This window comes from Amblyomma maculatum, chromosome 1, assembly GCF_055883805.1.
Source record: "Amblyomma maculatum isolate TAMU_Amacu chromosome 1, ASM5588380v1, whole genome shotgun sequence".
NCBI classification, from domain to species: domain Eukaryota; kingdom Metazoa; phylum Arthropoda; class Arachnida; order Ixodida; family Ixodidae; genus Amblyomma; species Amblyomma maculatum.
Genome location: NC_139344.1, coordinates 338,371,400 through 338,394,089, shown reverse-complemented (window position 1 = coordinate 338,394,089; position 22,690 = coordinate 338,371,400). Strand labels below are relative to the sequence as shown.

At 46.6% G+C, this 22,690-nt stretch overlaps 1 protein-coding gene across 1 annotated transcript; it reads left to right on the top strand.

Annotated features, from left to right (window-relative positions):
* The first annotated feature begins 18,653 nt into the window (after nucleotides 1–18,653).
* LOC146207541 (uncharacterized) lies at nucleotides 18,654–19,204 on the top strand. Its single transcript, XM_084587118.1, has one exon. It carries the CDS (start codon nucleotides 18,669–18,671, stop codon nucleotides 19,035–19,037), a length of 369 nt encoding a protein of 122 aa, XP_084443244.1. The 5' UTR covers nucleotides 18,654–18,668; the 3' UTR covers nucleotides 19,038–19,204.
* The last annotated feature ends 3,486 nt before the right edge of the window (nucleotides 19,205–22,690 follow it).

The following is a 22,690-nucleotide window of genomic DNA, read 5'->3' as shown; positions in this document are numbered from 1 at the left end:
CCCTGGATTTGGTTGGTCAGCATCTTCAGAGAGGGGCTGGACATAGGGGGTTTTAAGGACGCTGCAGAGCACGAAATGTCGCTCTGGGCCCTGGGTAAACGGCTCATCCAGTCGCTTCTCGCTATGAACTCTTAACGCTTGCCATTTTGCTGATGTACCCTTCTTTTTCGTGTAAATAATCTTGTAAATAAGTTTCTCAAAGTGCCATTAAACCTGCTTGTACATATTTCACCAACTTCGAAGATTCAATCCTACTTCAACCCCGAGTCTCTGCACGCTACCAAGTGAAGGCCGGGTCGACGTAGCCCCAGCGTCACGACAGTGCGCACTCTTTAACTCCCGCCTGGTTGTGCGGGTCCTGTTAAGCTTACACAAGCTTTAGCTTGCTTGAAGCTGACAGCTGAGGTCGTGGGTTTCGGCATTTAAGTATGTAGCGCTCCAAAGACAAGCCGCATGAAAGAAACCAGTGACAGGACTGCGCTTCCGTAAGTAGTGCGGCTCTTTTGTTAGGTGCCTTGATGCCTTATGTTGCCCACTTCTTCCATTCAATAACATGAAAATTTTTATTGTCCGGCTGGGAAACAACGTTTAGAGCTTGCAGAACGCAGATACCATTCGTATGGCAAAAAATATCTAAATGAAGTAAGACTTCAATTCCTGGTAGCAGCATTAGGCAGCCACTTGGGGAAATATGCGTCGCAAATCTAGGTGGATACCTGGGCTTATCCATGAGGGAAGTGATGAATGCACTTATGCACCACTGCCACTACCAAGCGCTAAAACTATTCGATTCGAATCCTTTCCTTATCTGATTTGACTCAGCGCTGTTAGGAGATCTCAGCATCGTCTCGCTGTCTTCCCCAGCGCCCTACTAATTCAGGCGGCGCGGTGGGTTACTTGAATGAAGATCCAATGGATAAAAACGATCACTGAACTTTTGCATACCGGCCTTGGATATGTTAACAGATGGAATGCGGCGCTTGCTCGTAGCAAAAATCCGATGATTGGTAGCCCCATTGTTTTCGTCGAGGGCCTAGTTGGCGGCGAGGCAATAACCTAAAGTTCAATAACAACGAAGAGAAAAGAAAAGTGAGTGGTTTGAGCACGGGAGGGATGCTCTGCTGGTGACAGAATGTAGATGTGCTCTTATTATTGATCAACAGGTCGTACGTCCCAATTTCCCTCATGTCTGCTTAGCGGGACCTAAGCGGGTATGTATCATAGTCGGGTAGCCACTCTATCGAGCTGACAGTGCAGATTCTATCGAGCCGGCTTATATAGTTCACGGGTCTAAACAATAGAAAGAAACACCGTAAAGGAAATACATCAATAACTTCATCTGAAGCCCATTACCTTTTTCACCACTGAATGTGACTTCTCCCTAACTAACATTGAAAACACAAATACAGCGGATCATAGAGACAGCATTAAAGCTCCGGTCATTCCCCCCCCCCCTCCACTCCCCCCCCCCCCCTTTGTACCCAACTGGTTAACATCTCTAACGGCTATCAGAAGAAGAAGCTGTTTCAGCTAAGGACAAGCCAACGCCGCCACTTTCCCTGCACAGTCGTCTGCATAGCAGTGAAAGGGGAAATAAAGATGAGAAGTTGCATGGCATCTCATACGGCGCCACGGGGTTTGACCAAAATAACCCCTAGGTACTCTAAGGAAACATGGTTCTCATTTATGAAGCACACTGCTTCATAAATCTTTCCCACCAAGAATTTTCCCAACGCGTTTCGTGGGAGCTGAGTTATCGGGAATATAAATTTACCTTTCGCCTTCTTCGCACCTTTCCTCCTCCTCCCCTTCGTCATGCCTAGAGCACTCAAAGCCAGTAGTGCCGAAGCGGTGTGCGTTGTACGTAGATTTAGCATCTGACTCGTTTGCGAATGGCACCAATTTTAATTGCCAGTGGTGCTATCGGGGAAGCAATGTGGACACGTGGTTTTCCTGACCTGGGACTCGGCATATTTGGGGTGAACTTCTTGGGAAACGGGTCTTCTACCTCGTCTCGACTAAAGAAGGATACCCGTGTCACGACATCTTTGCTTAAAGCTTCCCTTGTGCCATAAAAAGGTATTCATCACCCCTAAAAAGCTCGGCATCTGTTCATAGGCCCCAGCTAATGAAACATCGTTGCCGAGAAAATTACGTCGTTGTTTTTTTTTTTTTTTTTTGTTTATTTGGTGAGGCAGTTTCCAGTTACAGCTCACACGATTGTCCCCGCCCGTGTGGGGCAGTGGTTAGGGCGCTCGACTACTGTTCCCAAGGATGCGGGATTTAATCCCGGCCTCGACGGCAGCTTTTCGATAGAGGTGTAAAGCAAGACGCCCGTGTGCTGTGCGATGTCAGTGCATGTTTAAAGAACCCCAGGTGGTCGAAATTCCCAGAGTGCTCCACTAGGGCATCACTCATAGCCTGAGTCTTTTTAGAATGTTAAACCCCGCAAACCAAACCAAACCAAACCAATCACACGATTGGTCGGGCTGCCAGATGTACAGTACTCACGGATTGAAATAGGACATTCGGAGCGCGTGGCCGTCGCTGAATGCAAGGTAGTGTGGTAAACAGGCCGGCTTATTGGCGACCGGAAGGAGCAGTTCTGCTTCTTAGATGTTCTCCCCCTCGCGCTATACCACAATGCAGCACCTTGGTTCCATGAGCATCCCCGGGCGGCGCTGCATGCAGCGACGGCCACGCGCTCCGAGTGTCCTATTTCAATCCGTGAGTACTACGCGACAGCCCTTAGTCTGTTTTTATATGTTATATTTTATTGCGCTATAGTTGTTGCGTAATGTTCATGAGTCGTCTGATAAAGTAACTTATTCACACAGACGAATTGCGCGATGAAAGCACGAGATTCTTTCAATGTCAAAGAAATGATGAAACTTTGTGAATTTATGTTCTATGCAGCATGTGGAAGAAAGGAGAGAGGTATCTCGGGGAAACTAACGGGAATTACGCGGTTGTTGTGACGTGCTTCGTCACTCCTTTTCAAATTTCTTAGAACTGCCTTCTGTCTGCAAGCGGCTGTGATAATCAGTAGGCCCTCTTCTATCTTCATCCGGTCACAGCAGCAGCTGTGTGCTGACGTTTAACATTTAGCTGATGTATTTACAAAAACATGGTTTAACGGGTGAGCCGATTTATTTAAATTATGATGCATTTAACTAAACCCTTTGCAGCCATGTCGCGAACGGTTGTGGTTTTAACTAAACCCCTTTGTAACCATGTTGCGAACGGTTGTGGTGGGAAACCGCAGAGTGATTCTACCAAACAAATCTACGCAAACGCTTGAGATGTCAATAAACTCATACATGATTTCTCATACATAACTTGTACTAACCTCATATCATCTCATACAAATGCCATTCAACGTATGAAACATATAAGAGATTGTAAGACATTTGTATGAGTTTCGTATGATAAAATCTGTATAAGGTTATTGTGACTCACAGATTTTTTTTTTACACCAAGGAAATAAGCTTTGCGAGATGACACCAGAGTGGCTACAGCGTTAACAGTCGCACGTTATAATTTCACGACCGTCATGTGTGTCATGTGCAGAGCCTCAGAGTTGCTGAGAAATACATGAAGAGACATTTTGTGACAGCCGTTAAACGGCTTTATTTTATCTGAGAGCGTGATAATGAGAGAAACGCAGTCAGAAGACAAAAAAAAAATAAAAATAAAAAATAGACAGAATGCTGATTAACTAGGCAGTGGCTTCATTAGAAACTAAACTTCCTCGCGCAAAACATAAAGCAGCGCACGGGTAGGAAAATAAAAACAACAAAAAAAGCCCCACCTTTCACCAGAGGAATGTACAAACAGCTGCTATAGAATATCAGCAAAGTGACGCATATATTGTCAGCATACTGACAATGCATGCAATCGAGTGACCTGCTGCTTTCGAGAAGTGAGCGATGAGGGCTAGTGGATAAGACATGATTTTGAAGACATAAAATTACGCATTAATCCCAACGACAGCCTACAAGTGTTTGCGAAGGAAGTTGCAGCGTCTTTCAAATCCATAGCTACTAATCTCAGTTTTACATTCGAACTGCCTGAAAGCTTCTGTTTACATTTCTTGGACTTAACATATTGTCTTTTCACAAAGGGTGCCATTTGTGTTGGGCTTATTTACCAAGATAAAAAAAAAAAAAAAAAAAGAAAGCTCCTTTACCGCATCTTCCTGCCTGAGATCTTCGCTTGTCAAGTCATGTCAGCACATAGTGCACTTCAGTTTTACCGATCAAGTAGATAGACTGTATAATACCCAGAAATGTGGCGCAACAAACACAAGCACAAGCGAAGAGACACAACACACGCTTGTGTTTGTGTTTGTTGCGCCACATTTCTGGGTATTATTCAGCACCAACTAGCCCCTCAAGCTGTTATTTTTAGATCGACTCTACTTTGCAAGCTTTCATCCTGCTTTTCTAAAGGCTGTTTCGGAATATTTGCTGAAGGCTTTACGTTCAAAAACAAACGAGAGTTCACTGTAAGTGAGATGATGAAGTTTGAAGTCCTGCCTTATGTATTATGTGCACAAGATCTCGCACGATGTGAAGGGGACGGGAAGAAAATCTGATGTGAATGTATTCTTTTCTGTGCCATGTCAACTGTCTCGTTTATGCCTATTAACGAACAACAATATTCGAAACAAAGAAGGCCCTAGAACTAACCACAGAGGAAATTAAGGACATTATTGTAGAGGAATTATGCTCAGATGCGGGTCGGTATATGTAGGGCAGGCATGACGGTGTGGCATGACGCAGTTCCCACTGTGGGCTGAATTTGACTAGCCACTGCAAATCTTGCGAAACGAAGGAGGAGCAAAAATATAAGCCGCTTTCCAAGCATACAAAGATTGCAGGCTGCACAAAGTACAGAAAGGCACGCGAAATAAATGAAGCCTAGCACATTGAAATTATAGGCCTGAAAAGTGTGTTAGTGAGGCATCAATTCACATGTACAAAAAAGAACTTCTTGGGTTGATAAGATGCGATCCGCGTATGTTGTTGCTGCTCATGCGTTATGCTCTTGAAGGAAGGAGGCGTCAATCCAATAAATCAGTTGCTAGCCTACGCTCGTCCTGCCTACTTCTTTTCAGTGTCTTGTTCTCTGCTTAGTTTTTTTTTTTTTTTTTGCTTTCAAAACCTGCTGCTTCTATTACTGTGCTTAAACGCTGAAGGTTTCAGAAATATGTGGGAAAAGTAAACTTGGGAACAACAATATATGGATTTCATCAGGAGATGTTGGCACCATACTCGTATTGAAGCTCAAGGTAACAAATACAGGTGGAATGTCACAGGCTTCTGCAAAAGTGCTTTTTTTTTTGTCTGCCTACAAAAAAAAAAAGAAAAAGAAAAGAAGAGAAGCGTCTTGTAGCATCTTGTGTGCAATGATTTCATAGTTTAACATCGCGCTCACAGCGCGCTATTAGGCCTTCGAAGCAGACGATTTCCTATCAGCTGCTTCCTCACAGATTTTGACGCTTTTGTCGCGATGCAGTTCAAAATTTCTAATTTTAAAACAATAAAATTGATTCAAGTCGATTGAAAACAACTACTTTCGCAAATTTCTTCGTTCATGGAGCTTTCGAATCTTTTTTTTTTTTGTTTTTCTGACCTTGCACTAAGCCTAGTACCATGAGTGGAAGTTGAGATTTTAAGCTTATCACAAACAATCTTTTATTCAAACAACAAATTCTTCGATTGAAGCTCAAGTACCATGTCGGCCGAAAGGTTCCTTGCATTTACCTGGTCCTTCATCCTGTTGGAACAGAAAGGTAAGCACAAAAACATTAAGTTACATGCGTATGTCAAACGGTATTCAATCGCGTACGTCATGACTGCTCAGAGGTGTCAATGAAACCGCTGTGGTATTGAAATAGCAAGCAATAAAAATATCAAGGACACTAGTGGTACCGTCAGAGGAGTAGTGAAAGCATACATTTGCACAACCTGGTAACTCCGCACAAAAACGAAGCATTTTGTTGACCCTTTTTCTAGGCATCTCTCATACAATTATGCCGACATTTTGGGCTACTAAACAAAATAGTTATCAAGAGCTGCCTTCGCTATAAGTCAATAAAAACTTCGCACTATTAGGCATGAATTCATGTAGAGTTGCGAACAAAAGTAAACGGAGCACGCCATATTAGTCAATCATTTTTCACGCGTTGCCTGATTGAAACTGGCAGCCGTGCCATGTGCCGGCTGGTAGGCGAGACTCGTGAGCTTTTCCAGCTGCAAATAACGTTTCATTATTTCCGATAGAAGAAACTTGAATGAAATGTGCGCCGTTTACTTATGTCTGCGTCTGTACATAGGCATTCCATACTGACATTATCCAGCTAATTATTCTTCATCAAGCTTTTATCTTAAATCATGAGGGACAACATATTGATTACATATTAATTTTGTTGCACGCAGGTCCAGGTCGGCTACAACTGCATTAAATGGGGCATCAAAAGTAATTAATTTGCTTGAGCATGCGAATAACCTCGTTGCGGACTGTCGATTGCTGCTAATGCACAAGCGGGTGTAAACGTCTGTGGTTTAGAACGCAAATACCTCCAGCACAAGTACAACTTGTTTGGTGGCTGTTCGAGTATCCCATGAAGAGTAAAAAAAAAAAAAAAAAGAAAGCTCAAGCTCATGCGAATGATCTCGGTGCTTGCATCAAGCGCTCGCAATACAATACGTCTGGCTGTTTGTAACGGCCAATCCGAAACGCGAACTCCTCTTATCAACTTCTCGAGAATCTAAGAACACTCGACGCACTGGGCACTACTCCCTGGAGCAGAGGTTCATCGGCAGACAATTTTATGCACTCAGATTAGATTAGAACCGCGTTATATGTTTTCTTAAACGAATGTGCCAAGCTCCCGCCTATCGAAGAAAGCAATTTTGCGCGCATAGATCTCCAGCTTGGCAGGATTCTATAGTTTTACAATGATGTGCGCATAAATAATCCCTGAGGTATGAGGGCTCTGTGGAATTCTCATATTCTGCTTAGACTTTACAGAAAGGCAGAATAACCTAAAATAGTTCATTGCAAAGCTCGCGGGCAGCACTTCTAGCTTTGCTAAGGCGTGTTCTAAAATGAAGGGGCAAAAAACAAACCAACTGAGAAGCACAGTTCGCAACTTATAGTATTGAAGGGCACAGGACACTGGTAAGAATGAAAGCAACTCACCTATGACGTACGGTAGCGGATACGCTGCGGCTGCCAGCACCGGCGCGTGCACTCTGTGCGAGTACGTGTGGGAGACTGCGGCCGGCAAAGCGAGGAAGGCGGGCGAAGCTATCACAGGGGCCGTGATCAGGTGAAAACCACCGCCATGCACCGACACGACACAGCCACAGCACACGACCAGCGCCAGCAGCACCAGAGAGGATTTCTGCAAAAAAAGAAAAAAAAAAAAAGAAAAAAGAAAGCGAACCAGGCAGGCGGATCAGAAAGGTAAGCGCGACGGCTTCTGAGGAGCTCGCTGTGCGGGGGCGAGAAAGGGCCTGATGTGGTGGTTAAAATTTAAAATCCAAATACGCTTTTAAGCGCTCGTACGATACACTTTCCATATCGACCTTAGCGCTTGCCCTGCGTAGCTTAGCTCGAAAAGCGCTCGCGGCAATGTTCTTCTGGACAACATTTAAGAGCCTTTGCAAGCCCACACCACACACATGACTTTTAAATGAACACATTTATATACGGCCACCAAAGTAAGAGGACAGGCTATCCTAGAATTCCCCAGATAAACCTACCTGGTGACATTTCTACGGACATTCTGGTCAGGAAAATTAAGGAGAAGCAGAAGAAGTGCTAGGGGACGAAGCATAAGATTCTTTCTCGAATGTATTGAATTGTAGGAGCCTTCTGTGGGTAATTCGTAAATACAACCGCATACATAGTCGGTCAGAACGCAGTTGTGGTTCACACATGCGTTTTACGGGTATTTATTTCCGTTTTCTTCAATGGGAACAGATCATAATTTCCCATAGAATTTCACTTTTATATTTTATCATAAACCTACAGAAATATTTAGAAATAACTAAATATAGTAACGGAACATGGCAGCCAAATAAATAAATTATTTACGCCTCAGAAACTTTCTCGTAGGCTTCCTGTGCAATGAACAAAGCCTTGGTTGTGCTTTAAGATGCAAATGTTTGGCTTTCGTGTTTCGTTTGCTTAGCGACTTGAAATGACTGCTTCTGAGCGAATTTGAATGCCTTGACGCCGTAAAAATGTGTGATTTTAATATGGAAGTGCGTTGGAAGGATAGGGTCCGAAAAATTTTAATTTGTAATGGTTGTAATGTGAAGCATATTGAGAGGGCATGCTACTCTGCGCTCTTCGCGTGTATAGCCCCTAGCAACACTTTCGAAGTCTAAAAGAACTAGGAGCAGGTGACGCACTTTAGAGCTTACCACAGTGACATCAGTGAAAGCTCAGCACTTAACCCTTCTACTAGATGGCACATTTCCAAGAGCTCTGCGTAAGGAGAACCCATGCAAATGGCTGGGAGACGTTCATTCTTTATAAATGAACTGGCTCCCTATGGCAAAAGGCGCTAACGAGAAAAGTATTCTGCCGCATGCCTTCCCTTCACGTTATGGTAAGTGCAACTCAACAACATTCTTGGAAGCAGCATTCTGGGACCTTAGCTTGAACGTCGCGACGCTACGGCTTAGCGGAATCGCTCCTGCTGTATCGGCGCTGACAGACCGGGGTAATAGTTTGTAGCCTTATCGCAGACCCTCTAGAGCGAGCTTGTGCGTGCTATCGCTGTCCATGCTCTTCTGTTCTCAAGATTCAGTACGTTGTTGCCTCTTCTTACGAATGGCGTGAATTAGAGCTTCAGTTCTAGAACAGTCACGCCCAAGCTTGCGTATAAAGTGTGTCGAAAAAACGCCAAACATTAATTTTTCTTAGAAGCCTAAGTAAAGAAGACAACTGGTAGGTCGACACGACGCTTGAATTTACTAATTAAAGCTTTCTTTGTGTGCTTCATTCGCTGTTCTTACTTTTAATCTTGCAAATAATATCATTAAGCAAATAACTATAGTCATGAACATTGAAACTCACTCACCATTGCTACTGTATCACAGACCCTAAAAACTTCTGTCTGTGGGAAGGTTAAACGTTTGACGTTTGCTTCGGGTGCTGATAACACACTTCACCGTGACGAGTGGTTCGCTCTGACTGGTGAAGCGTCTTCCTTATATGTGCGGTCGTGCACCCTTGTATGGAGAGGAGGGAGGGTGCACCACCTGCCTCGAAGGCATCAGACCGACAGTGCGATTCGGAAAGGAGCAGTGGAAAGGTGTCGGCGCCATTCGGAAGAGCTTCCGCGACACAGCGCGGGGTCACGCTTTCTCGCCTTTCGGGGTCCGACGACGTGAACGCCGGTGGTGTGAGAGATGCGACAGCGTCTAATATGGCTGCCTCACTACAAGAGCGATGTGGCCGCTCGAAGCATGCCAGAATGCGGCCGAAACACTGGAATGCGACGAAAAAAAAAAAACAGTGACGAGGTGGAATTACTCATGTCTGAAGGCGGGGTCAGCTGGGCTGGCCTTTGTGCCAGCTGAGGGTGTTGTTGCTGCTCTTGGCTGGCATTGCAGGCTGCTTGCCCTTACTTGTCGCCGCTTTATACGCAATAACTTTCGGCGAGGAAACAAAACACTCTTAGATGACGGCTGCAAATTTTGTCAACGCAGCATATGTATAATTTATGGTTTTTTGTATTTAGCGGAGGCTCTGCCGGGGGCCTTCGAAATAAATGGCATCGGCTTAGAACTTGAAACTGTGCCGAGGTATTCGAATGAATTATATGTGAAAAGCTTTGCAATGGAGTCAGCATAGAAACTGCATGCTAGATGAGGCTCTTTACTTGCCTGTCCCGCTTGCAACATTTCGATGGAGAATTGGTCTCTTCTGCCAGAATTGTCTATTGTCAACTAGCCTAAGGTGTGTATTGAATTATTGTGCAAATATTATATTTTTAACGCAGTAAGCTCACTACATGGCATTGCCTTATACTTCATCTTACGATCTAGATTGAGACACACGATTATCCCTTCATCTATACTGCCCTATTGAGATGTATATATCTATGCCATGTCTATGGCCAAATTTACCTGTTCTCCTCTTTAAACGTTTTCTCATGCTCCTTCCACGTTTTATTGCCGGAATAAAAACTCTGATTGAAACCTCCGCTGTTTCAGTAAAAAGCTATGACATCACTACCCCCCGTATACCCAACTATCTTATTTTTCTACGCCGCAAATAAGGATGAACATTATTACTGTGTGTCCGTCCAGCGGCGGTGGCTGGTTACGAGAGAGACGATACTTGCGGTAACTGTTGGTTGGCCGCTCCGTGAGTTGCTACCCGCATTACTTAATAGCGCACCCTTCGCAAAATACCAGGAAAGTTTAAAAATGTAATGCATTCTGCGCAGTGAAATACTCTGCGCGCAGGAAAAATAAAAAAGTTTACCAAGAACTTTTTATTCGCACTAGCGCTTGAGAAAACCGTTGAATCCAGGTCGCAGGAAAATAAAGCGGGAAAAGTTATACTATATCCGCCGCATATTTCAGCGAAAATACATCTCGGCGTGCGCAGGCGGAAAGTAAACAGCCGACACTCATGTTCGTGTTTGAGGTAGCATGTTCTTCCCATTTCTTGCCGTTGTGCTCCCCATTCAGGTTATGCAATTCTATTTCTGTATAGGTGAGAGTGAATGACTCAGTCATACAGCGTCGCGTTATTCACTTGTAAATTCTGCGTTGGCAAGTAAACCGCGTAACGAAATGGGAAAATTCCTGCTTGTGGTGATTTGGGTTGACTCAACTGTTAAAAAATAGGTAGAAAACGAACAAAGCCTGGTGGTAATTAAGGCGCTGTTCTAAGAAAAAAACCTTAGGCTTCCAAAGTCTCGTATGGTCATCAAGAACCAGATACATTTTAAGCCTTGGGTTTAGTCATTCTTTTTTTTTTTTTTTGGTAGAATAAGACAATAAATGAAGCCCAGATATGGTGGGCCGCGGGAATGGGGGCGAGGTGGGTGGGGCGGCTGCCGCAAGACAACAAGGACAGTGACTTCAAATGAACACCAAAGCGCAGATTTCGGAGCATTTATGACTAATGAACTGCGAACATGAGGCAGACGAAAAACATGGCAATGAAATACTTCAGAAGAGAGTTGGTGTCAGCAGTAATTGCAGAATATAGAAATCACCATATTGCGAAAGAAACGGTAATAACCAGGAAGATATGCCGTCGGGTATGGCATTATGATGAAATTATGATGTAATGGGATCACTGATATATATCCTCATTCATTCAATAATAGAAGTATAATGCAAAAAGCGCACTCGTACAGTTTAGACACGACAAGGACGAGTTCCACTAACAATTGATTTTACTGAAGTTTTACCGGCCCCCATTTGTTCGAAAGGGACGACATATTACCTAGAATACAACCACTCATTCAGCTTCACATTTTTTGGTGAATGTCGAAAATATGTTCTACTGTTTATCACATGCAGCCAGAATTTGGGCGTTTTGACCGGCACGGAGAAGTTTCTTCTCTGAGCTGCGAAGTCATGTCTCTAGATAACTGTATGAAAATTGTTCAATCTTATCTCAATAGTTTTGTTAGTTAATTCTGCTATCATTATGATTTCAAACATCATGTCATAAGCGCCTGGCAATTGCGTCGTTATCAAAAGTGTCCCTATCTTCCCGACTTCCAATTATTTGATTAATAGAAACACCGGAGCCGGAAGTGGAAGTGACGTCCGGTTCTTGTGTTTCCACCCCTCAGATGACTCGAGGTCGATGACATAGCGACATTTTTCGATAATGACGCCTACTCGGAATAAGGACGCTGTAGTGTTTCTGGTTTGTATAAGTTGGATAAATTATATGGTTTAGCATCCTAAAACTGACATAGGCTAGACAGACGCCATAGTGGTGTGCTGTCGACATTTCGCCCATCTGAGTTTTTTTTTTCTTTTTTTTTTTTTTTAACGTGCACTTACATCAGGCCGTAATCTGGTGTCTTGCGTTTAATCTACACTGAACGCTGACGCCGCGGTCAGAATCGAACCCATGTCCTTGCGATCATCAGTGGAGCACTAGCCACAGAGCCACTACAATGAGCAATAAAGCTCGTTAGAAGAAGCCGATACAAATTGGGGCACAACCTTCATATATTCCGTGGCAGTCTTCTAGGAAGGCTATGCAATTTTTTAACCGGTGTATCATTGATAGCACGTATTACCATCTGAAACTTATTGGCTTTCTTAAGACAAGAGCACGGAAATATTACGAATGAAAGAAATTCGGAAAGGAGAGGGTGACAATTTTTCTGGCAAATGCAAGATCAGCCTCACCATTCGTTCGACTTGCGTGCGACTTGCGTACGCAAGTCGACTTGCGTACGCCACAACGTATTCATCAACACAGGGTTTTCGTTGGGCAAGAACAGCGCCGAGGCCGGCGTCGCTGGCATCGGTGTGCACTTCGGTAGGAGCAGCCGGATCAAAATGGCGCAATACGGGGGGTGAGGTAAAAATCGTGCGCAATTTCGTAAAAGCAGTATCGCAAGCCGGCGACCAGGCAGAAAGATCTTTGCGGGCGCTGAGAAGTCGCGTCAGAGGAGCAATGATGGTCGCAAAGTTCCAAACGAAACGCCTAAAATAGGAGCATAAGCCTATGAAGCTGCGCAGTTGCTTGATAGATGTTGGCTTCGGGAACTCGGCGACAGCGCGGAGTTTAGATGGATCAGGAAGGATGCCATCCTTGGACACTGAATGCGTAAGTTGGCGAGCGGCGAAATGGCACTTTTTCAGATTGTGCTGCAGACCAGCGTCGCTAAGACATTGCAAGACAGTTTCAAGGCGAGTTAGGTGGGTCGCGAAGTCGGGTGAAAGTACGACGATGTCATCCAAGTAGCAGAGACATGTGTGCCACTTCAAACCGCGGAGAATATTGTCCATCATGCGTTCAAAGGTGGCGGGCGCATTGCACAGGCCAAACGGCATGGCGTAGAACTCATAGAGCCCGTCGGGAGTGACAAAAGCTGTCTTGGGGCGATCGTCTTCAGTCATTGGAACTTGCCAGAAGCCAGATCGTAAATCGATTGAAGAGAAAATTCCGCTCCATGCAAAGTGTCCAGCGCGTCGTCTATGCGTGGCAGCGGATAGACGTCCTTTCGTGTGATCGCATTAAGTCGGCGGTAGTCCACACAGAATCGAATAGACCCGTCTTTCTTCTTGACTAAAACGACCGGGGACGCCCAAGGGGCACTGGAAGGCTTAATAACACCTCTACAGAGCATCTCATTGACTTGCTCATCAATAATGCGGCGCTCTGAGGCTGATACACGATAAGGACGTTGGCGTAACGGGGCGTGCGTACCAGTATAGATGTGGTGGGCAACAGTTGATGTCCGACCTAAGGATGGCTGCTGGATGTCGGTTCAGCAAGTCGAAGAGCTTGGCGCGTTGATCTGGAGCGAGAGCACTGTCGATGGCTTTGTTAAAGGCAGCAAGAGGCGATGGAGGAGACGAGGAACGAGGTGGGCTAAGGGCACTTATGTTGTCGGAGATTGTGTCGGCACAGGCGGAGAGAAGCGGCGGGACGGTAACATTTTCTGATCGAACAGGGTCGGCATGCCCAATGCGCTCGCCACGTTGCAACGTGAGTGGATAGAACGAATCATTAGTAATGGCTAGTTGTTCGGTGCGGCCGCTTCGTACACCGAGGACGGCGAAGGGTAGGGGAAGACAGCGTCGTGAGACGAAAAGGGAAGATGGGGTGAAGAGCACTGTACAGTCATGAAGAGAGGCACAGTTTATAGGCACAGTAGCGGCAGATAAAGGCGGGATATCAGTAGCATCCGCAACGTGGCATTTGGCTTCCCCAATAACGTTAACGGTGGTCGGTGCGGTGCACAGCGGAGAAAGCTCTACTTCGGCACGAGCGCAATAAATTACGGCGCGATTGCGACTCAAGAAGTCCCACCCTAAAATAATGTCATGAGAGCAGTCACGAAGAACGATAAAACTGATGACGTAGAGAACGTCCTGAATGATGACTCGAGCCGTGCAGGTACCGAGCGGTTTGATGTGCTCAGCAGTGGCGGTGCGCAAAGAAACCCCAGAATACGGCAGAACAGCTTTTCGTAACAAGCGGCACAGTCTAACGTCAATAACCGACACAGCAGCACCAGTATCTACAAGCGCAAGAGTACAAACATTTTCAGTGGTAACTTCTATTAAATTGTTCGGTGGCGAAGCAGGACTTTCACTGCTCGACGAAAGCGCAGTTCTTGCCTGCGGAACTGCGTCTAGTGGTTTTCCGGCATTGGCGAGGTAGAACGGCGGCGCATCGGCGACGGAGAGCGACGGCGCGGAGAGGTTGAGCGGTTGTCATGCGAGAAGTGGTCAAGGTGGGACCAGGGCTGAGGGGGCGCACGGAGAGGGGACGGTGGCTGCGCGTAGTTGACCGGGCTCTGATCGAAAGCGTACGGTGCCGGGCGACGGCGGCACAGGCGTGCAACATGGCCAGGGAGACCACATGCAAAGCAAATCGGCCGATTGTGAGCTGTGCGCCAAGGGCGTAGAACAGGTGGCGCACGACGCTGAGTGAAAAATGCCCGCTGAGGCGAACCGTACGATGGAAAAGGCGTAGGAGGGGGTGGTCTTGCGGCAACCTCAGCATAAAACAGTGGACTGGGTCCGGGCGCCGGGACAGCGTCGGCATGAATGAGCGGAGCTGTGAGTGGAGCGGCATGAAGAGGTGGTTGTCGAGGGGGCGGAAGTGCATCGGCAACTTGTTCCTGAATAACCTGGCGTATGTTCGAAGCGAGGTGTGAGCTGGATTGCGGAACGTTTGAAATTAATGATAATTGCCGGGCAACTTCGTCCCGTAAGAAGTCTTTGATTTCCTGGATAAGTGCAGAGCTGACAGTGCCATCAGACATAGCCGCGATCATGCCTTCAGGTTGTCGAGGGACGATGCGTTGGCGACGAAGTTCGTCGTAGCTTTGACACATCGTGACAACATCACTTACAGTGCGGGGCTCTTTGGTCATGAGGATGTTGAATATGCCTTCATAGATGCCCATCATGATGTGGTGAATCTTCTGTGCTTCAGTCATCGACGCATTTACACGATGGCACAAATCTAAAACGTCTTCGATGTAGCTTGTGAAGGTTTCGCCTGTCTGCTGCACCCGCTCGCGCAAACGATGTTCGGCGCGAAGCTTGCGGACCGCAGGGTGACCGAAGACATCCACAAAGCGAGATTTCAACGAGACCCAAGTTGGAATGTCAGCCTCGTGATTTGTGAACCACAACTCGCAAAGTTGTGCTTTGCGAGTTGTGTGAGGTAAAATATCACGTTGTTAAGCTTCAAGATATCATCCCACTTATTGTGGGTGCTTACGCGTTCATACGACGAAAGCCAGTCCTCCACGTCCTGATCGTCGGTGCCGCTGAAGACCGGCGGGTCCCACTGGCGAAGCACCCCGGATCATGGAATGGAAGGGGCCGAGGTAGCGGGGCCGGTGGTGTTAGTGCTGGAGTCAGTCATTGAGGTAGGAATTCGGCGGCTGCGGAGCTCCAGGGCGAGGAAATGGAAGAGAAATCCCGCGACCTCCACCAAGTGTTAAGCGGGGATCCAGGCACTGGTAACGGGCACTGGTAGCGAGCAGGACCGGAGCTAGGGTGGCCTAGCTTGCAGTCAGCTGGTTCGCAAAATCACTTCCTCTTCCTCTTTCTCGGCGATATGCTCACCTAATCTGAACTTCTTCTTTACATTATCAACCAGGATTGGAGAGAGAAAGTGTGGATAATGGTTAATTTTCTTGACCTTTCATTGGTCATGATCTTCCGAATTCTCAATTTGAAAATTAAAATTGAATACTTGAGTTATTTGTTCATACCTAAATGACGTGCACGGGATTAAATGAACAAAGATTCAATCGTACCAGGTCACCTGTTATGACATTTAAGAAATAATAATGCACAATGGGACGCACGAAAGAGAGAGAGAGAGAGTGAGTGACACACGTTTGCTTCCCTTTGTCAATTCATTTTCGTCTCGTGTCCTTTCGAGCGTTATTCATGTATTAGTTAACATGATCTATCATGAGTTACCCCTTGTCACTTCGTGGTATGCTGTAACGCAGGCTTCATACAGTAATAAACAAAATGTAAAATTGGTTACTTCTGGTTTGGTTTGGTTTGGTTGGTGGGGTTTAACGTCCCACAGCGACTCAGGCTATTATAGACGCCGTAGTGGAGGACTCCTGAAATTTCGACCACCTGGGGTTCTTTAACAAAAGTAACTCAATTTGTTACTTCTATTGAGAACTCCGCTCAAAGACCGCTCATTTCTTTTTCTGAGAAAACCTTCGTATACAGCGAAATGACGAAGTTTCGAGAACGGTGTTCAAGTGTTGTTGCGCCACACGCACATACGTCTCAATAACTGGCGGCTCGGCTTCAATGTCAAGAAAGGACACTTCAAACGTACCGTTCTTCTTCGAGGCAAAAAAAAAAGTATGTAAAAGATAGCCTCTGTTTTGCACGCACAGCAATCAACAAGCTGTCATCGCACCACGACTACCATGGCAGCAAACTCAAGGACCCTCGAAAATAGTCCCTGCTCCCTTTGTCGGAACAAGTGCGTGTGTGGATGCGAATGCCCGCACGCACTCGGTTGCCTTACTGGGCGGGCGCAAACGGAAGGAAGATTTTACCTTGTTAGGAATGCACTCAAGCGCGGCTTGAGAACGAGCGGTGGACAACGCACGGACGACCAAGCCAAGCGTGGCCACCGCACGAGATGGTCTTGAGACAAATTGCCCATCTTCATCGCTGCTGTTATTCGGCACGAAACCTATAAGAAGGGATGTCGCAGCGGCCTGTCGTCATATCTCGAAGGCAGATGTCGACTCCCGTGATTTGGTGTGCGAGCTGCCTTTGAGGCGCTCCTGAGCATGTCCAGCGAGTAAGTTGACTGAACTTCAAATTTATTCTTTTTTCTTTGCAATGTTTAAATTTTCAGCAGTATGGTCTATTATGCTTAAATAAAAACAACATTTAATTAGTGTCTTGACAGTGGTCGGCTGCTTGAATGAAAGTTTAGCGAGTACTGTGCCACAGTAATTAAGCATTTGAAGAAAAAGCGCCGTAGTGCCTTTGATTCTGTTGTGTCCAGGAATGTACGTTAACGCGCTCCTTTCATTTAGTTGAAATGATGTGCAAGCGATTTAAACAATATAGCTCAATTTTCTGTGCCATATCGAACAGCAGAAAGGCAAGCAAAACGATCTGTAACGACTCTGACGAGGAAGGCGCGGCTTACAAAGGAAATGTGTGCTCTGGGGAGAAAAAAAAAAAAGCGGATAAAAAAAGCTTTCAAAACCTTTTAGGCGCGAGTCACACTGGAGCTTCGTTGCACGCTGTGGCATAGTTGCGGTAAAAAAGCCATGTAAAGGCCACTGAAGGGAGCGCCAGGCTCACAGCCGACGTTGGGAAGTTTGGTTTGTTTGGTTTGTGGGGTTTAACATCCCAAAGCGACTAAGGCTATGAGAGACGCCGTAGTGGAGGACTCCAGAAATTTCGACCACCTGAGGTTCTTTAACGTGTACTGACATCGCACAGCACACGGACGCCTTGCTTTTCGCCTCCATCGAAAAGCGGCCTTGTTTTCGTGAACCGCTTCTTAGTTCGCGTGCGTAACTGAAGTCAATATTGTATAACTCCTTCGTGACGAGAGCTCTTTTTCCCTTTTTTCTTTCCTAACGAAGTTCAGGGCATGTGAAAATGTCACTTGCGTTCATGTTGAGAAACTTTTTGTTGTATTTTTGAGTAATGCGTGACCTAAGGAGGATGCGGGAGAATCGGAAGTTGGCAAGAAAGTGACGGCACTGTCGCCCGCACGAGCGAGAGAGCCGCGCAGGTAGTTCGTATTGCCATGGTCGGGGTCGGTCCTTGGAATAAAGAGTTTGAGACTAGAATTTCGTCCAGCGTGATTTCAATATGAGTGTATAGTTTTGCATGTGTTGCCGACGGTAGATATTTCTTTCCTAGGGTTAGAACTGCTTCAACACACTCGAGCAGCTGCAAAGATAGAACGCACTGGTAGGCAGATATAGTTTGGCACCTATATACCCACATTCACAACGTCACAAGAGCACCCTAGAAGAGTAACCAACGAAAAAGAAACCAGCGATCATATTGAGCGTTACACATTGGAGCGGCTTTCTGGCACCACCACAGACCCAAACTTGGCAAGGTGAGGGGTAAGTCCATTCTCACCTTTGAGCGACCTAGAAGGCTGACAGGACTGTTAAGTTCACGAATCACGTAGTACCGGACGGCTTGAGGCAGCAGAAAATTAGGTGCATGAAAGGGCAATCCTGGCCTTACAGGCAACTCTCACTCAGCTCTGCTTGCAACTCCAGAAGCTTTGATACCTCCAAAGAAGAGCGCTAGACCAACGGATATCGAACTGTCCTCTCAACATATCCAGACGCACGCTGATTTATGCCACTTTTTATATTTTTTTTTGATAGCAGGAAGCGCGCAACTCCGCCGTGGGCCGGTCTTCGTTCGCTTCCTACCGTTTTCATGGTGACGCTCCTGCTACTGGTGATCATCGCTGGGGGCAAAGGAACCTGGTCTTTGTCGCTGGACCCCCTGGTAGCTGCGGCAGCTCGCGAGCGTCAGGAGACGGTCACCCACGAGGAGCGGACCACGCGTGGGCAAGGCGGAAGAGACATGATGGATGACGATGACGACGACATGGATAGACCTTCGACCACGGTCGTCTCATCGACCCGGCGCCGAGTCGTCATTCCTGGCGGCCAAGACCGTGACTATCCGGGACAGATGCAACGCCGCCGCGGCGGCAGAGCGCTGTTCCTGGTGCTTCCCGCGCCCGCCGTCCAGCCAGCGCCGTACTCCAGCCCTATCTTGCTGCAGGCGGATCTTTTCTAGATGTTTGTATAGGAGCCCAACGTGTTTGTCACGCTGTGAAGAAGCCATTTCACCACCAATGATGGCAGTGTAGCGAAGAGTCGAACAAGGGGAATACCAAATAGTCATCAATACCATGAGCATTGGTTGTGTATAATGCTTATGATTACAATAAAGAAAATTTCCAATCTTGAAACATGTGGCTGTCTGTGAGGGTGTAAGGAGTGCAGGTAGGGTGTTACCTATCATATGACTGCAAAATGTATACTTAAGGTGGTGGCATGTGAAAGAAAAAAACACACACTCTAATTTAGGACTGAAAACCGGCATCTGAAAACTATAAGCATGAGAAAAAAAAAACTACATTTGAAAGACAAGGGAAGTAGTGTAAGCACAAAGGAAAGGTCTTCTGAAGATTTCCGTGTGCCGGTGCTGAGCCTTGCGAATGGTGGCGCACCCGGCGGAGGAGTGCGGCGGGGCGTCGCAGATTTAGTGGTTCCGGTTGCAGCCAAAACCAGGAGGTACGGGCGTACGGGGTTGACGGTGGTGTCCAAAGCAGGCCACAGCGCGGCATCATGGATCAGTCAGTTGTGTGACTGGCTCGCGGCTTCCAAGCCAGGTAGCAAGAACAGCGTCGGTTGAGGCGGGGCAGCCTGTGTTCGGTCACCTATGTGGTGGCCACGTCACGACGGCTGCAGGCCACAGGAGGTGTAACTTGCAAAAAGAGAACAGTTGCGCCTGAGTCTGGTGGCTCAGGCCGTCGACAATGGTCGGCCCAGGTCTGGAAGCCCGGGCATTTGTAGCAAAGGCCTAAGCCAGGGAACTCGGGGTGCCAGCCGATACACACAGAAAAAAAAAAAAAGCCTGTCGCCACATCATTCTTTCTGTTCTCCCTGGCACGTTCTCCACGCGTTACGTTCTCCATGAGCTACATTCTCCACGCGCCTCGTTTCTCTCTCGCTTGCTCTCCTCGTCCTCTCCCTGCGTGGTCTCATGCTTCCAAACATCGATGTGTGACACTGGTTGCTTATACATTTTTATTACTGAAATAAGAAATTTGAAGATATGGCCACGAAACGCTGGCTGCGACAACTGCTCTTTATTGATTTATTGTGAAACAAGACAAGAAAGGAAGCTTACCGAGGTCTCTGGTATGAAAATATGAAGCACCTGAGCTGCAGCCAGCGGAAGTAAATAGCGAGCGTGCAACCAGAGGAAAGAAAAGTAGGAAGCGATTGGGAGACAGAACAGAGCGGATGAATACCAAAATGCATGCATGCAGAGTTGTTGTATTTGCGCGTGCCGCAGGATTACTTCGCCTTTTCAGCGGTTGCCTCCTTCCTCTTACGGGAGTTTCCATTGAAGCCAAGGAAGATGAGGAGGAGGAAGATGAGGAGGAAAGGCAGGCAGGTTAACCCGTAAAAGAAACCGGTTTGCTACCCTGCACTGGGGGAAAGGGGTGAGTGGATATATTGAAGCCAATGTGATCTCCATCGTCTAGCACTTCTTCTTCCTTCAGGACTTCATGGATTGCGCGCATAGCCTATCCTCCTACCAACGCAGCCATGTAGAAACAGTAGAGAATGAGGTTGTCGTTAATTCAGTGCGTCCTACAACCTGCAACGCTTGGAGCTAGAAGACAATTGTAACCAAATTAGTAACGACAGCTGCGATTTTCTTTGCAGTCGAGGATGCACGGGTAGAAACAAGGGAGCCAACTAGCCAGCATCACAGACACACGCACATGAAGTGAAGCGACGAGAGTCCTCGGATGGAAGAGAGGGAAATGTTTGCAATAGCCGTATAGCAGGATCGTAAAGATAACAGCGCCAGCCTGCCTATGCATTATTCGTCCCCTCTTTTAACGAGACAAAATATAACAAAGAAAACAGATCACGACAGAAATGGTTCCGAGATCATGTTCCTGTGACTGCGTGTCCGCAGTCCTTTATTCTCGCCAGTGCTCAATATACTGCTCACATCGTCATGCGTTTGAGATGGTAAGCACAGAAAGACGTCCCGTAAACTTGGTCCACATAAAACGAAACACGGGCAGAAAGAACGACGTCATATAGCCGCCCTTTGAAAGAAAATAAAAATCGTCCCGAAGATTCTCTCCCCTGGACGGTTAAAGGCCATCTTTCAGGGCAATAATTAAAGAATGTGGGGTGAAGTTCCTAGATGGTTTTAGACACCTAATTGCTCAGATCACGAAAAAAAAAAAAAATCCCTGGTCATCAAGGTTGTCCAGTTACAGCGAGCGTCACTGCCTGCAATTTAGTTCGGACACGTAAAACTGACTAATATTCTCAGTGCCGAAATTTATTTTATGCAAACAGGTTGTGTACGCTATGAATAACAATGACGATGACCATTTAAGCTAACGCAGCGCTTTCTGGCCACGCGTGTCTGCCGCCCGTCCGCGATAAGCTGGATAAAGGTAATATCTTAATCGCATGCGAGAGTTCTCCAGGAAGCTGTATCTGCTAGCTTCAAAAAAACGCGCGCTCCTGTCGTTTCTTTGATACTCCTCTCTTGCGCGTGCTCTAGTTGAGGAACTGCAGTGCCACCTATTGACGCTTGAACGAAAGAAAAGCGCTCAGTGGACAGCCTTCGGCACTTTGGCCTATGCGGCGCGACACAGTCTCGGAGGCTTCACATGCGTAACTAGGGCAGAGGGACGAGTTACTCAAGATTTTACGTTGTTTAATGGCGTCTCACTTGACCTTTGTACACACAGGGTTATTTTCAGAGAGCATAATTTCCACAGTGCTGGCACATTGCGCATGACATGGACTGAAATATTTAGTTTTGAGGAAAGTAACCATCTCATCTGTTCAATTTTGCTTGTTCATTGTATTGCCGATAATGCCTCTTCTGCCACCTCCTCCTCCTCCCTGAAAAAAAAAAAAAAAAAAAAAAAAAAGGCGACGCATTGATGTTTTGTCGCCAAGCTGCAACCGAAGCGAGTTTAGGATCTGTTTCAGCCTAAAAACTGAAGCTTCAAGCCTTTAGTTGCTTTCGCTGAAAACAGGTAGCGGGGCTATCGACTATCTTTACGCGGGAAATTTGATATATTGAAAGGGAAGCGGGGAAGCGGGCAGGAGGGATATTAACCTTATCGTAACCATACACTGCAATGTCTAAATGCGGCATGCCCACTGCGAAAAGAGGAAACAGAGCTGGTTAGTGAGTGCGTGAGTGAGTGAGCGAGCGAGCTCTTAAGACTGAATGAGCCCTGAAGAGCGAATGAGCTCTAGAGAGTGAGTGAGCTCTAAAGAGGATTCGGCGTTCAGTTCAGCGGGCGGCTCCATATTCCAGTGCTTGGGCGGCCCGGGCTGCAGTACAGGCTCGGTCGACCATATGGGCTTAGTCATGCAGGTCTTTGCTGGCCGAGGTTACTTTTGTGTGTGTGTGTGTGTGTGTGTGTGTGTGTGTGTGTGTGTGTGTGTGTGTGTGTGTGTGTGTGTGTGTGTGTGTGTGTGTGTGTGTGTGTGTGTGTGTGTGTGTGTGTGTGTGTGTGTGTGTGTGTGTGTGTGTGTGTGTGTGTGTGTGTGTGTGTGTGTGTGTGTGTGTGTGTGTGTGTGTGTGTGTGTGTGTGTGTGTGTGTGTGTGTGTGTGTGTGTGTGTGTGTGTGTGTGTGTGTGTGTGTGTGTGTGTGTGTGTGTGTGTGT

Excerpts from the sequence above, each read along its gene's own strand:
- LOC146207541 (XM_084587118.1), top strand. The coding sequence starts at position 18,669 with ATGGTGACGCTCCTGCTACTGGTGATCATCGCTGGGGGCAAAGGAACC.